The sequence below is a fragment of the Aquila chrysaetos genome, chromosome 16 (genome assembly GCF_900496995.4).
Source record: "Aquila chrysaetos chrysaetos chromosome 16, bAquChr1.4, whole genome shotgun sequence".
Lineage (NCBI taxonomy): Eukaryota > Metazoa > Chordata > Aves > Accipitriformes > Accipitridae > Aquila > Aquila chrysaetos.
Genome location: NC_044019.1, coordinates 29,933,632 through 29,948,267, shown reverse-complemented (window position 1 = coordinate 29,948,267; position 14,636 = coordinate 29,933,632). Strand labels below are relative to the sequence as shown.

The 14,636-nt window shown below is 65.6% G+C and overlaps 2 protein-coding genes across 17 annotated transcripts in view; both read left to right on the top strand.

Annotated features, from left to right (window-relative positions):
- The first annotated feature begins 1,468 nt into the window (after positions 1–1,468).
- LOC115351776 lies at positions 1,469–4,662 on the top strand. Its single transcript, XM_030038971.1, has 3 exons — positions 1,469–1,951; positions 2,100–3,221; positions 3,662–4,662. The coding sequence occupies exons 1-3, from the start codon at positions 1,708–1,710 to the stop codon at positions 3,907–3,909; spliced, it is 1,614 nt and encodes a 537-aa protein (XP_029894831.1). The 5' UTR covers positions 1,469–1,707; the 3' UTR covers positions 3,910–4,662.
- A 1,681-nt stretch (positions 4,663–6,343) lies between these two features.
- Positions 6,344–14,636, top strand: part of LOC115351773 (collagen alpha-1(III) chain-like) — a 28,449-nt gene continuing 20,156 nt past the window's right edge. For 11 of the 16 annotated variants that reach the window (XM_030038960.1, XM_030038964.1, XM_030038955.1 and 8 more), the window contains exons 1-2: positions 6,344–7,006; positions 13,183–13,533. In XM_030038960.1, coding sequence (XP_029894820.1) covers positions 6,451–7,006; positions 13,183–13,533 — 907 coding nt within the window. In that variant the 5' untranslated portion in view covers positions 6,344–6,450. Of the gene's footprint in view, positions 7,007–13,130; positions 13,534–14,636 lie in introns of all 16 variants that reach the window. The other 5 variants (XM_030038956.1, XM_030038958.1, XM_030038962.1 and 2 more) reach the window with 5 other exon arrangements.

The following is a 14,636-nucleotide window of genomic DNA, read 5'->3' as shown; positions in this document are numbered from 1 at the left end:
GTGCGCTGAGCCCGTCTGTGGCCATCGTGGTGCCGCCTCGAGGACCTGCTTTGGCCCCTTTCCGGGGCCCCGGTGCGGCCACCACCACGGTTTCTGCTGGGAGCCCTGCTGCGCTGGAGGTCCGAGGGACGATACCACCTCCTTTCCGCAGAGCGGCGTCGAGGTCTCCTTCTGTCGACGCTATGCACCTCATAGTTGTCACCTACCACCACGCTATGCACCTCATAGTTGTCACCTACCACCTTGCGGAAGATGTGCTGAGCAGGCCCCCGGCAGATTGGGCACTTGCCTGTTATGCGGGCCCACGTCTGTATGCAAGGAAAACAGAAGCGGTGCTTGCACCAGCTCACGTAGGCTTCGTCGTTGATGGTGTCCAGGCAGATGGGGCAGTCTGCGTCCTCAGAGGCTTCCAGCGGCGCGGCCTGGGGCACCTGGCTGGTGCCGGCAGCAGGGGAAGAGGTGCCCTGCTCTGCCAAGTCCTCCTCCGACCCCATCTCGCCCTGCGAACGAAAGAGGGACAGAGCTCGTGAGCTGCCCTGGAGACGCAACCTGCAGGAAGCAGCAAAGATGCTGAAGAGGTGCCTGCTCTGCCTGGGGGCCGTGCTTGTGCTGCCACAAACACCAGGGACCGTCCTGGAGCGGACGAGTGGCACCAGGGGCACCTCGGCGTGCTCCTGCTCTCCGGGCGGGACGGCGACTGACCTCTGGGACACGTGCGGGCAGGAATTGGGTAGGCAGGAAAGCGGTTCCCAGCCTCTCAGCGAGAGCAGCACGAGGGTGGGGACGCGGCAGGTCGGGACGGGTGCCCCGGGCCCTGCCGGCGTCCCTGTCCGGCAGATCCTCTCTGCGCCCTTGGCAGGGAGCCTGCGGGATGGGGGTCCTTCGTCCCCCCACCTGCAGACAGACGGCTGTCGCCCACGCACGAGGACAGCACTGTGGCCCTGCAGGGCTGCCCCACGCCTCAAAAGGATTGATGTCACAGGGGTCACGGTGACTCTCTGGTGACATCACAGAGCTTTCGGGGACCGCACCCCGGCGACGCAAGCCCCGGCCTCGGGGGAAGAAAAGGCCCATTCGGCAAGCGTACTGTGTCCAGCGCTGGGCTCCCGGTACGAGAGAGATGTGGACGTACTGGAGAGTCCAACGCAGGGCCGCAAGGATGCTGGAGGGACCGGAGCATCTCTCCTACGAGGAAAGGCTGAGAGAGCTGATGATCAAGGGAGCTTACGTGCCTCGGTCACACACAGCCACCGAACTTCAGGTAGTTTTCCTCAAGTCTCTTAATCTCCAGGCAGTCCCTGAACAGGACGGAACAGAATAGAATAGAACAGAAGAGAATAGACTAGACTAGAAAAGAATAGAATAGAAAGATCAGATCAGATCAGTTGGGCGGGACCTACAACGATCATCTAGTCCAGCTGCCTGACCACTTCAGGGCTGACCAAAAGTTAAAGCAAATTTAGGCAGGAAGCGGCTCCTGGCCTCTCCGCAATGGCAGCCCCAGCCAGGGCGCAGCAGCGTGCCCCGGGCGGCTGCAGGACGGAGCTCGTACCTGCGTTGGGGGCGAGCACCGTCCCGGCGTGATCCGGGGCTGCGCCATCACAAAGGCGTCCCCGGCCGCAGGGCTGTGACCTTCACTGCCGTGTCCCTACAATACAGACGCCAGCACCCCGCAAGCCTCAGTGTGTCCGTGCCGGACTCTGCGCAATGAGCGGCAGCAGCTGTCTCCTCGGCCTCGGCATCCTGCTCCTGGCTGCCGGGGCCGTCCTGCTCAGCACCGGCCGACGCCAACAGGTACGGGGCCGCTTAGGGCCAGGGGGACCCCTCGGGGCTGGCGGTGGCAGGGGCTCCCCCCAGGCAGGTCACCGTGCTCCGTTCCTGTGCCCACAGGGCGACAGCTGGAGCCGACGATGCTGGAGACGGTGGCAGCGAGCGACAGCACCAGAGAAACGTAAGTCCCCTGCGGGTGCGCCCTGCGCCCCGGGGGTACCCGGGGGGTCCATCCCCGGGGCAGGACAGGGCCCCAGCAGAGGCGGACAGTCCCCGGGGGTCCCAGCGGCCCCAGCCCCGCGCCCCTGGCACCCCTCCCTCTTTTGCAGGCGGCGAGCGGCGGGCAGACCACGGCTGCACCCACTGCAGCAAGGCTGCCCAGGAGCTGCAGCGACTGATGCTGTCGGCACGAACCAGGCCCAGGGCGTCGCCGGGGCTGGGCTCCCCGTTCGCGCAGGACCCCGGCGCCTGGCAGGCAGCATGGCGGGACCTGGAGGAGCTGGCGGAGTGGGGCCGCTTGCCCTGCCACAGCTGCAGCTTCTCTGGCTCCTCTGAGAGCCTCGGCCCCCCCGAGAGTCTGAGCGATACCCACCCGATCCCAGATGGAGGGGCCCCCGTCGAGCTGGGGTCCGCCCGCTCCCTTGGACCCGCGCGTGGCAGCGGAGCCTGCTCGGCCCTGAAGATGCACGTGGCCAGGAAGGGACTGGAAGTGCAGCTGGGGGCCCTGCCCGTGCCGGTGCAGCTGTCCCAGCAGCGAGCGGCGCAGCGGCAGGGCCGCCGCGTCCTGCCAAAGCTCATCCGGCCGGGGCAGAGCCAGCCCTTGCGGCGGTGCAAGCTGTGCCCCTCGCTGCAGGGGAAGGCGGACGCCATCGCGGACAACATAAGGCAGAAGGAAGTCCGGAGGCTGTGGGGGGACCCCAACCCCACCGAGGAGTCCCTGGCCCTGCTGGTGCCGTGCCCCCCACCGCTGCTCGCTCCTCTGGACCCGCAGCTCCCCCGGGAGCACAGCGTGTGGGGGCCCCGGGCCCCGGGCCAGGCCAGCGCCGCGTGGCACCCCAGGGTAGGACAGCAGGAGCCGCGCAGCCGGCATGGCTCCGAGGAGTCTGTGCACGCGCCTTTGCCCGCGCGCCCCGTGTCACTGGCTGAGCAGACCTCTCCCCGCGACCTCTCCGTCAGCAGCCGGCACCCGGGCTCTTCCCTCGCTGCCGGTGGTGGCGTCTGCTCCTCCATCCAACCACCAGCCGTGGGCAACATCGTGCGTGAGAGCCTCCTTCAGCCGGACGGGCAGCTACCGCAGAGCGAGGAGTTCCTGTGGCCTCTTGGCTTATCCTTGGCCCTGCCAGCCCTTCCCAAGCTGGGCAGCGAGGCAGCGGGACCAGCAGCAGCAGGACCGGCTGCGGTCCTGCCGGAGGAAGACGCTGGCCTTCAGGCCAGGTTCGCTGCTACCCGAGGCAGCGGTGAGGCCAAACTTGCGGACACGAGCCGGCCTAATGCTGCAGCGCCCGTTGTCATCTCAAAGGTGGAGCTGAGCCAGGAGGCGCGCAGCAAACTCTGGGTGCATACCGCAAGGAAATGCCTGGAGATTAAGCTGCAAAGGCTCCCTGAGGCAGCGCAGCAGTCCATGGAAACGCCGCCTCGGTCGCTGCCCCAACGCTTGCGGACTGGGACCGGTTCCCCGCGGCCACGCCGTGCCCGTGTCCCCGTCCTCAACCCCCAGCGCCATTTCCAGCCCGACCAGGGCTCGCCACAGCAGCGCGAGGCATCCCTCGCCCGCCCGCTGGCCTCCGCAACACCGCCTTCCCACCCGGTGCCCGTGTACATCTACAGCTGCGAGGCCACGTACGTGTCAGAGAAGCAGCACGAGACCCTGCAGCTGCACTTCCGCACCAAGAGGCTGCGGCGCTGCAGGGAGCAGCTTGGCAGAGAGGGGCCATCAGAGCGAGCAGTGCCCGGGGAGGAGGGCGGTCGGGCAGTGCTGCGGGACAGCAGCCGGCCCAGCACACCCCAGGCAGCCGCACCGGCACCCAGCACCTCCCGGGGCCCAGGCAGCTCCCCGCCAGTCTCCCTCGAGACGCTGCGCCGGAGCAGGAGGCAGGTCCTGCGGGCGCTGGATTCTGGCTTTCGGGACATGGCCCGTAGCCAGAGACAGCGAGACGTGCCGCAGAGCCCCGGTCCCGCGCCACCTCTTCCCCCTCCATCGCACGTAGGGAAGGGGATTGGCAAGAGGGCAGAGGGGCCGAGGGTGCCTACCGCGTCAGCCACGATGGGGAGGCCTTGACGTGGCTCTGAGAGGGACATGGGTGCAAAGAGGAGAGAAGAGAGGCCAGACCCATCGCTCCGATAGTCCAAATAAATCCCGTTTCTAGCCCCACGGTGGGAGTTGCTTGCTTTCTGTGAAGCGCCAGCCGACTCGGAACGGGATGTGCCCGCAGGCTGGAGAGGGGAGCCAGGGAAAGGGTGTCCCGTGGGCAGGGTGGTGCTGGCTGCTGCGGGGGTCCCTGCCGGGGAGACAGGCTGCTGCCCCCCCTCCGTGCCTTGTCAGTGCCAGTGTGCCACGGAGGCCTGTAAGCTCCCTTGATCATCTGCTCTCTCAGCCCTTCCTGATAGGGGAGATGCTCCAGTCCCTTCCTTTGTGGTCCTTTCTTGGACTCTCCCCAGTATGTCCGCGTCCGTCTTGACTGCGATTACGTGGCGGCGTAGAAGTGGTGCCTTTGTTCAAAATTAGCGAGAGACGGCCCAAGTTGCGCTTTTCAGCCATTCCTGGTGTATCTGCGAACAAGCGTTCTCCTCCAGTATGTCCACGTCCGTCTTCTACTGGGGAGCCCAGCACTGGACACAGTAAACCAGCACTTCCAAGGGGTAGGAAGTGCACCGTGCACCGCAGCCCTGCTGGCTGGGGCCAAAGGTGTGGGGCTTTGTGGGAAACGAATGACCTACCACCCAGCCTGGCTCGCGTTTGTGTCACCAAACACACTTCTCTGCGGGGACGAGCGCCGAAGAGATCCATCTCCAGAGGCTTCGTTCAGAAGCCCTGCGGAGACGCTGGCCCTTGTTAGGAATCGCTCACTGACCTTGTCTCAGGGCAGATGGCTCAGACAGGTCCAATGAACGAGACTCTGCAAAGAGTCCAAGGTCAGGATCTGCCTGGAGATTAAGAGACTTGAGGAAAACTACCTGAAGTTCGGTGGCTGTGTGTGACCGAGGCACGTAAGCTCCCTTGATCATCAGCTCTCTCAGCCTTTCCTCGTAGGAGAGATGCTCCGGTCCCTCCAGCATCCTTGCGGCCCTGCGTTGGACTCTCCAGTACGTCCACATCTCTCTCGTACCGGGAGCCCAGCGCTGGACACAGTACGCTTGCCGAATGGGCCTTTTCTTCCCCCGAGGCCGGGGCTTGCGTCGCCGGGGTGCGGTCCCCGAAAGCTCTGTGATGTCACCAGAGAGTCACCGTGACCCCTGTGACATCAATCCTTTTGAGGCGTGGGGCAGCCCTGCAGGGCCACAGTGCTGTCCTCGTGCGTGGGCGACAGCCGTCTGTCTGCAGGTGGGGGGACGAAGGACCCCCATCCCGCAGGCTCCCTGCCAAGGGCGCAGAGAGGATCTGCCGGACAGGGACGCCGGCAGGGCCCGGGGCACCCGTCCCGACCTGCCGCGTCCCCACCCTCGTGCTGCTCTCGCTGAGAGGCTGGGAACCGCTTTCCTGCCTACCCAATTCCTGCCCGCACGTGTCCCAGAGGTCAGTCGCCGTCCCGCCCGGAGAGCAGGAGCACGCCGAGGTGCCCCTGGTGCCACTCGTCCGCTCCAGGACGGTCCCTGGTGTTTGTGGCAGCACAAGCACGGCCCCCAGGCAGAGCAGGCACCTCTTCAGCATCTTTGCTGCTTCCTGCAGGTTGCGTCTCCAGGGCAGCTCACGAGCTCTGTCCCTCTTTCGTTCGCAGGGCGAGATGGGGTCGGAGGAGGACTTGGCAGAGCAGGGCACCTCTTCCCCTGCTGCCGGCACCAGCCAGGTGCCCCAGGCCGCGCCGCTGGAAGCCTCTGAGGACGCAGACTGCCCCATCTGCCTGGACACCATCAACGACGAAGCCTACGTGAGCTGGTGCAAGCACCGCTTCTGTTTTCCTTGCATACAGACGTGGGCCCGCATAACAGGCAAGTGCCCAATCTGCCGGGGGCCTGCTCAGCACATCTTCCGCAAGGTGGTAGGTGACAACTATGAGGTGCATAGCGTGGTGGTAGGTGACAACTATGAGGTGCATAGCGTCGACAGAAGGAGACCTCGACGCCGCTCTGCGGAAAGGAGGTGGTATCGTCCCTCGGACCTCCAGCGCAGCAGGGCTCCCAGCAGAAACCGTGGTGGTGGCCGCACCGGGGCCCCGGAAAGGGGCCAAAGCAGGTCCTCGAGGCGGCACCACGATGGCCACAGACGGGCTCAGCGCACCCGTGGCTACAACTCCTCGAGAAGCGGGAGTCGGCAGCGGAGAAGGGCTCGGGACGCAGAACGGGACGTCCTGCCCTCCTCAAGGAGGAGCCAGCGCCGCCCGCGGGCAGGCCGGGATTCCTCCAGGCAACGGCGCGCAACAAGGAGCCGATCCCGGCGCAGGTCCCGCAGCACCGGGGGCCAAGCTGGGTGGGAGCGCTCACGGGCCCACCGCGGCAGACAGCGATGGCGCAGCAGGGATCCCGATGATGAGGGCCGAGCTCAAAGGCCAGAACGGGACGTCCTGCCCTCCTCAAGGAGGAGCCAGCGCCGCCCGCGGGCAGGCCGGGATTCCTCCAGGCAACGGCGCGCAACAAGGAGCCGATCCCGGCGCAGGTCCCGCAGCACCGGGGGCCAAGCTGGGTGGGAGCGCTCACGGGCCCACCGCGGCAGACAGCGATGGCGCAGCAGGGATCCCGATGATGAGGGCCGAGCTCAAAGGCCAGAACGGGACGTCCTGCCCTCCTCAAGGAGGAGCCAGCGCCGCCCGCGGGCAGGCCGGGATTCCTCCAGGCAACGGCGCGCAACAAGGAGCCGATCCCGGCGCAGGTCCCGCAGCACCGGGGGCCAAGCTGGGTGGGAGCGCTCACGGGCCCACCGCGGCAGACAGCGATGGCGCAGCAGGGATCCCGATGATGAGGGCCGAGCTCAAAGGCCAGAACGGGACGTCCTGCCCTCCTCAAGGAGGAGCCAGCGCCGCCCGCGGGCAGGCCGGGATTCCTCCAGGCAACGGCGCGCAACAAGGAGCCGATCCCGGCGCAGGTCCCGCAGCCGTGCCAGGCGCGGGGCCTGGTAGCACATCCTACCAAGAAGGGAAATGCAGCGCTCGCCCCCGACCAACACCTGCCGGGGCAGCGCAAAGAGCCCAGGGACACAGAAGGCCCTCGAGGTGGTGTTTGTGTGGCTGCTGAGGGGCACCTGGACGGTGGCAGCGGGACAGTCGCAACCTGGGTTGTCTCCGACTCTGGCAGTGGCAGCGAACAGGATCAAGGCAGCCTCCCCGCTCCGGCTGAGGCAGGAACTGCTCCTGTCGTCTCCTCTCATGACAAGTCATGGATTTGAGGAGGTGGGAAGGGACCTCTGGACATCACCTAGTCCAAGCCCGCTGCTGGAGCGGGGTCAGCCAGAGCAGACTGCCCAGCGCTGCATCCAGTCAGGCTCTGATGATCGCGAAGGACGGAGCCTCCGGCACCCCTCCGGGCAACCTGTTCCCTGGCTCGACCTCCCTTCAAATAAACAAGTTTTGTATTGCAGTTAGGGAGAGGTTCTTTTCTTTCAACTGGTGCCCGTTGTCTTGTCCTGTCTCTGGATAGCGCTGCGAAGGGACTGGAGAACCGCTGCCCCACTGGGCTGTGCGCAGGAGTGTAGGCGCCTGGACCTGGGGGGTGCAGGGTGCGGTGGCAGAGGACAGGGAGGGGTGAGAGGGCAAGCTGAGGTTCTCTGTTGCTCCTGTTCATGCTTGGGACCTTGAGGCCTCTCGGCTTTGTGGTCGTGGAGGGGAGCACGAGGGAGGCTCCTCCACAAAGCCCTTCTTCCCCAGAGCCCTGCGTGGGGCAGAGCCCTTAGAGAAACTGCAGCGTTAGTGCTTTCATCAAGCCAGGAAAGGAGATGAAAGCAGGACATGCTTCTGGGGAAAGTCCAAAGCACAGAAATAAAAAAATGACCTGAGGTTTCGGAATCATGAAAAAGAAAAGGAGCCTTGGGTGCAACATCCTGCGAGTAACCCAGTCTTTCCAAGGGACAGGGGATAACCGGTGCACCGTAGCCCTGCTGGTTAGGGCCAAAGGTGTGGGGCTTTGTGGAAAACACAAAACGCGGTCATCAACCTCCAGGTAGTTTTCCTCAAGTCTCTTAATCTCCAGGCAGATCCTGACCTTGGACTCTTTGCAGAGTCTCGTTCATTGGACCTGTCTGAGCCATCTGCCCTGAGACAAGGTCAGTGAGCGATTCCTAACAAGGGCCAGCGTCTCCGCAGGGCTTCTGAACGAAGCCTCTGGAGATGGATCTCTTCGGCGCTCGTCCCCGCAGAGAAGTGTGTTTGGTGACACAAACGCGAGCCAGGCTGGGTGGTAGGTCATTCGTTTCCCACAAAGCCCCACACCTTTGGCCCCAGCCAGCAGGGCTGCGGTGCACGGTGCACTTCCTACCCCTTGGAAGTGCTGGTTTACTGTGTCCAGTGCTGGGCTCCCCAGTAGAAGACGGACGTGGACATACTGGAGGAGAACGCTTGTTCGCAGATACACCAGGAATGGCTGAAAAGCGCAACTTGGGCCGTCTCTCGCTAATTTTGAACAAAGGCACCACTTCTACGCCGCCACGTAATCGCAGTCAAGACGGACGCGGACATACTGGGGAGAGTCCAAGAAAGGACCACAAAGGAAGGGACTGGAGCATCTCCCCTATCAGGAAGGGCTGAGAGAGCAGATGATCAAGGGAGCTTACAGGCCTCCGTGGCACACTGGCACTGACAAGGCACGGAGGGGGGGCAGCAGCCTGTCTCCCCGGCAGGGACCCCCGCAGCAGCCAGCACCACCCTGCCCACGGGACACCCTTTCCCTGGCTCCCCTCTCCAGCCTGCGGGCACATCCCGTTCCGAGTCGGCTGGCGCTTCACAGAAAGCAAGCAACTCCCACCGTGGGGCTAGAAACGGGATTTATTTGGACTATCGGAGCGATGGGTCTGGCCTCTCTTCTCTCCTCTTTGCACCCATGTCCCTCTCAGAGCCACGTCAAGGCCTCCCCATCGTGGCTGACGCGGTAGGCACCCTCGGCCCCTCTGCCCTCTTGCCAATCCCCTTCCCTACGTGCGATGGAGGGGGAAGAGGTGGCGCGGGACCGGGGCTCTGCGGCACGTCTCGCTGTCTCTGGCTACGGGCCATGTCCCGAAAGCCAGAATCCAGCGCCCGCAGGACCTGCCTCCTGCTCCGGCGCAGCGTCTCGAGGGAGACTGGCGGGGAGCTGCCTGGGCCCCGGGAGGTGCTGGGTGCCGGTGCGGCTGCCTGGGGTGTGCTGGGCCGGCTGCTGTCCCGCAGCACTGCCCAACCGCCCTCCTCCCCGGGCACTGCTCGCTCTGATGGCCCCTCTCTGCCAAGCTGCTCCCTGCAGTGCCGCAGCCTCTTGGTGCGGAAGTGCAGCTGCAGGGTCTCGTGCTGCTTCTCTGACACGTACGTGGCCTCGCAGCTGTAGACGTACACGGGCACCGGGTGGGAAGGCGGTGTTGCGGAGGCCAGCGGGCGGGCGAGGGATGCCTCGCGCTGCTGTGGCGAGCCCTGGTCGGGCTGGAAATGGCGCTGGGGGTTGAGGACGGGGACACGGGCACGGCGTGGCCGCGGGGAACCGGTCCCAGTCCGCAAGCATTGGGGCAGCGACCGAGGCGGCGTTTCCATGGACTGCTGCGCTGCCTCAGGGAGCCTTTGCAGCTTAATCTCCAGGCATTTCCTTGCGGTATGCACCCAGAGTTTGCTGCGCGCCTCCTGGCTCAGCTCCACCTTTGAGATGACAACGGGCGCTGCAGCATTAGGCCGGCTCGTGTCCGCAAGTTTGGCCTCACCGCTGCCTCGGGTAGCAGCGAACCTGGCCTGAAGGCCAGCGTCTTCCTCCGGCAGGACCGCAGCCGGTCCTGCTGCTGCTGGTCCCGCTGCCTCGCTGCCCAGCTTGGGAAGGGCTGGCAGGGCCAAGGATAAGCCAAGAGGCCACAGGAACTCCTCGCTCTGCGGTAGCTGCCCGTCCGGCTGAAGGAGGCTCTCACGCACGATGTTGCCCACGGCTGGTGGTTGGATGGAGGAGCAGACGCCACCACCGGCAGCGAGGGAAGAGCCCGGGTGCCGGCTGCTGACGGAGAGGTCGCGGGGAGAGGTCTGCTCAGCCAGTGACACGGGGCGCGCGGGCAAAGGCGCGTGCACAGACTCCTCGGAGCCATGCCGGCTGCGCGGCTCCTGCTGTCCTACCCTGGGGTGCCACGCGGCGCTGGCCTGGCCCGGGGCCCGGGGCCCCCACACGCTGTGCTCCCGGGGGAGCTGCGGGTCCAGAGGAGCGAGCAGCGGTGGGGGGCACGGCACCAGCAGGGCCAGGGACTCCTCGGTGGGGTTGGGGTCCCCCCACAGCCTCCGGACTTCCTTCTGCCTTATGTTGTCCGCGATGGCGTCCGCCTTCCCCTGCAGCGAGGGGCACAGCTTGCACCGCCGCAAGGGCTGGCTCTGCCCCGGCCGGATGAGCTTTGGCAGGACGCGGCGGCCCTGCCGCTGCGCCGCTCGCTGCTGGGACAGCTGCACCGGCACGGGCAGGGCCCCCAGCTGCACTTCCAGTCCCTTCCTGGCCACGTGCATCTTCAGGGCCGAGCAGGCTCCGCTGCCACGCGCGGGTCCAAGGGAGCGGGCGGACCCCAGCTCGACGGGGGCCCCTCCATCTGGGATCGGGTGGGTATCGCTCAGACTCTCGGGGGGGCCGAGGCTCTCAGAGGAGCCAGAGAAGCTGCAGCTGTGGCAGGGCAAGCGGCCCCACTCCGCCAGCTCCTCCAGGTCCCGCCATGCTGCCTGCCAGGCGCCGGGGTCCTGCGCGAACGGGGAGCCCAGCCCCGGCGACGCCCTGGGCCTGGTTCGTGCCGACAGCATCAGTCGCTGCAGCTCCTGGGCAGCCTTGCTGCAGTGGGTGCAGCCGTGGTCTGCCCGCCGCTCGCCGCCTGCAAAAGAGGGAGGGGTGCCAGGGGCGCGGGGCTGGGGCCGCTGGGACCCCCGGGGACTGTCCGCCTCTGCTGGGGCCCTGTCCTGCCCCGGGGATGGACCCCCCGGGTACCCCCGGGGCGCAGGGCGCACCCGCAGGGGACTTACGTTTCTCTGGTGCTGTCGCTCGCTGCCACCGTCTCCAGCATCGTCGGCTCCAGCTGTCGCCCTGTGGGCACAGGAACGGAGCACGGTGACCTGCCTGGGGGGAGCCCCTGCCACCGCCAGCCCCGAGGGGTCCCCCTGGCCCTAAGCGGCCCCGTACCTGTTGGCGTCGGCCGGTGCTGAGCAGGACGGCCCCGGCAGCCAGGAGCAGGATGCCGAGGCCGAGGAGACAGCTGCTGCCGCTCATTGCGCAGAGTCCGGCACGGACACACTGAGGCTTGCGGGGTGCTGGCGTCTGTATTGTAGGGACACGGCAGTGAAGGTCACAGCCCTGCGGCCGGGGACGCCTTTGTGATGGCGCAGCCCCGGATCACGCCGGGACGGTGCTCGCCCCCAACGCAGGTACGAGCTCCGTCCTGCAGCCGCCCGGGGCACGCTGCTGCGCCCTGGCTGGGGCTGCCATTGCGGAGAGGCCAGGAGCCGCTTCCTGCCTAAATTTGCTTTAACTTTTGGTCAGCCCTGAAGTGGTCAGGCAGCTGGACTAGATGATCGTTGTAGGTCCCGCCCAACTGATCTGATCTGATCTTTCTATTCTATTCTTTTCTAGTCTAGTCTATTCTCTTCTGTTCTATTCTATTCTGTTCCGTCCTGTTCAGGGACTGCCTGGAGATTAAGAGACTTGAGGAAAACTACCTGAAGTTCGGTGGCTGTGTGTGACCGAGGCACGTAAGCTCCCTTGATCATCAGCTCTCTCAGCCTTTCCTCGTAGGAGAGATGCTCCGGTCCCTCCAGCATCCTTGCGGCCCTGCGTTGGACTCTCCAGTACGTCCACATCTCTCTCGTACCGGGAGCCCAGCGCTGGACACAGTACGCTTGCCGAATGGGCCTTTTCTTCCCCCGAGGCCGGGGCTTGCGTCGCCGGGGTGCGGTCCCCGAAAGCTCTGTGATGTCACCAGAGAGTCACCGTGACCCCTGTGACATCAATCCTTTTGAGGCGTGGGGCAGCCCTGCAGGGCCACAGTGCTGTCCTCGTGCGTGGGCGACAGCCGTCTGTCTGCAGGTGGGGGGACGAAGGACCCCCATCCCGCAGGCTCCCTGCCAAGGGCGCAGAGAGGATCTGCCGGACAGGGACGCCGGCAGGGCCCGGGGCACCCGTCCCGACCTGCCGCGTCCCCACCCTCGTGCTGCTCTCGCTGAGAGGCTGGGAACCGCTTTCCTGCCTACCCAATTCCTGCCCGCACGTGTCCCAGAGGTCAGTCGCCGTCCCGCCCGGAGAGCAGGAGCACGCCGAGGTGCCCCTGGTGCCACTCGTCCGCTCCAGGACGGTCCCTGGTGTTTGTGGCAGCACAAGCACGGCCCCCAGGCAGAGCAGGCACCTCTTCAGCATCTTTGCTGCTTCCTGCAGGTTGCGTCTCCAGGGCAGCTCACGAGCTCTGTCCCTCTTTCGTTCGCAGGGCGAGATGGGGTCGGAGGAGGACTTGGCAGAGCAGGGCACCTCTTCCCCTGCTGCCGGCACCAGCCAGGTGCCCCAGGCCGCGCCGCTGGAAGCCTCTGAGGACGCAGACTGCCCCATCTGCCTGGACACCATCAACGACGAAGCCTACGTGAGCTGGTGCAAGCACCGCTTCTGTTTTCCTTGCATACAGACGTGGGCCCGCATAACAGGCAAGTGCCCAATCTGCCGGGGGCCTGCTCAGCACATCTTCCGCAAGGTGGTAGGTGACAACTATGAGGTGCATAGCGTGGTGGTAGGTGACAACTATGAGGTGCATAGCGTCGACAGAAGGAGACCTCGACGCCGCTCTGCGGAAAGGAGGTGGTATCGTCCCTCGGACCTCCAGCGCAGCAGGGCTCCCAGCAGAAACCGTGGTGGTGGCCGCACCGGGGCCCCGGAAAGGGGCCAAAGCAGGTCCTCGAGGCGGCACCACGATGGCCACAGACGGGCTCAGCGCACCCGTGGCTACAACTCCTCGAGAAGCGGGAGTCGGCAGCGGAGAAGGGCTCGGGACGCAGAACGGGACGTCCTGCCCTCCTCAAGGAGGAGCCAGCGCCGCCCGCGGGCAGGCCGGGATTCCTCCAGGCAACGGCGCGCAACAAGGAGCCGATCCCGGCGCAGGTCCCGCAGCACCGGGGGCCAAGCTGGGTGGGAGCGCTCACGGGCCCACCGCGGCAGACAGCGATGGCGCAGCAGGGATCCCGATGATGAGGGCCGAGCTCAAAGGCCAGAACGGGACGTCCTGCCCTCCTCAAGGAGGAGCCAGCGCCGCCCGCGGGCAGGCCGGGATTCCTCCAGGCAACGGCGCGCAACAAGGAGCCGATCCCGGCGCAGGTCCCGCAGCACCGGGGGCCAAGCTGGGTGGGAGCGCTCACGGGCCCACCGCGGCAGACAGCGATGGCGCAGCAGGGATCCCGATGATGAGGGCCGAGCTCAAAGGCCAGAACGGGACGTCCTGCCCTCCTCAAGGAGGAGCCAGCGCCGCCCGCGGGCAGGCCAGGGATTCCTCCAGGCAACGGCGCGCAACAAGGAGCCGATCCCGGCGCAGGTCCCGCAGCCGTGCCAGGCGCGGGGCCTGGTAGCACATCCTACCAAGAAGGGAAATGCAGCGCTCGCCCCCGACCAACACCTGCCGGGGCAGCGCAAAGAGCCCAGGGACACAGAAGGCCCTCGAGGTGGTGTTTGTGTGGCTGCTGAGGGGCACCTGGACGGTGGCAGCGGGACAGTCGCAACCTGGGTTGTCTCCGACTCTGGCAGTGGCAGCGAACAGGATCAAGGCAGCCTCCCCGCTCCGGCTGAGGCAGGAACTGCTCCTGTCGTCTCCTCTCATGACAAGTCATGGATTTGAGGAGGTGGGAAGGGACCTCTGGACATCACCTAGTCCAAGCCCGCTGCTGGAGCGGGGTCAGCCAGAGCAGACTGCCCAGCGCTGCATCCAGTCAGGCTCTGATGATCGCGAAGGACGGAGCCTCCGGCACCCCTCCGGGCAACCTGTTCCCTGGCTCGACCTCCCTTCAAATAAACAAGTTTTGTATTGCAGTTAGGGAGAGGTTCTTTTCTTTCAACTGGTGCCCGTTGTCTTGTCCTGTCTCTGGATAGCGCTGCGAAGGGACTGGAGAACCGCTGCCCCACTGGGCTGTGCGCAGGAGTGTAGGCGCCTGGACCTGGGGGGTGCAGGGTGCGGTGGCAGAGGACAGGGAGGGGTGAGAGGGCAAGCTGAGGTTCTCTGTTGCTCCTGTTCATGCTTGGGACCTTGAGGCCTCTCGGCTTTGTGGTCGTGGAGGGGAGCACGAGGGAGGCTCCTCCACAAAGCCCTTCTTCCCCAGAGCCCTGCGTGGGGCAGAGCCCTTAGAGAAACTGCAGCGTTAGTGCTTTCATCAAGCCAGGAAAGGAGATGAAAGCAGGACATGCTTCTGGGGAAAGTCCAAAGCACAGAAATAAAAAAATGACCTGAGGTTTCGGAATCATGAAAAAGAAAAGGAGCCTTGGGTGCAACATCCTGCGAGTAACCCAGTCTTTCCAAGGGACAGGGGATAACCGGTGCACCGTAGCCCTGCTGGTTAGGGCCAAAGGTG

Excerpts from the sequence above, each read along its gene's own strand:
- LOC115351776 (XM_030038971.1), top strand. The coding sequence starts at position 1,708 with ATGAGCGGCAGCAGCTGTCTCCTCGGCCTCGGCATCCTGCTCCTGGCT. Across the intron at positions 1,952-2,099 it reads AGCGACAGCACCAGAGAAAC|GCGGCGAGCGGCGGGCAGAC; the intron begins GTAAGTCCCCTG and ends CCTCTTTTGCAG. Across the intron at positions 3,222-3,661 it reads CAGGTTCGCTGCTACCCGAG|AGGCTGCGGCGCTGCAGGGA; the intron begins GCAGCGGTGAGG and ends TTCCGCACCAAG.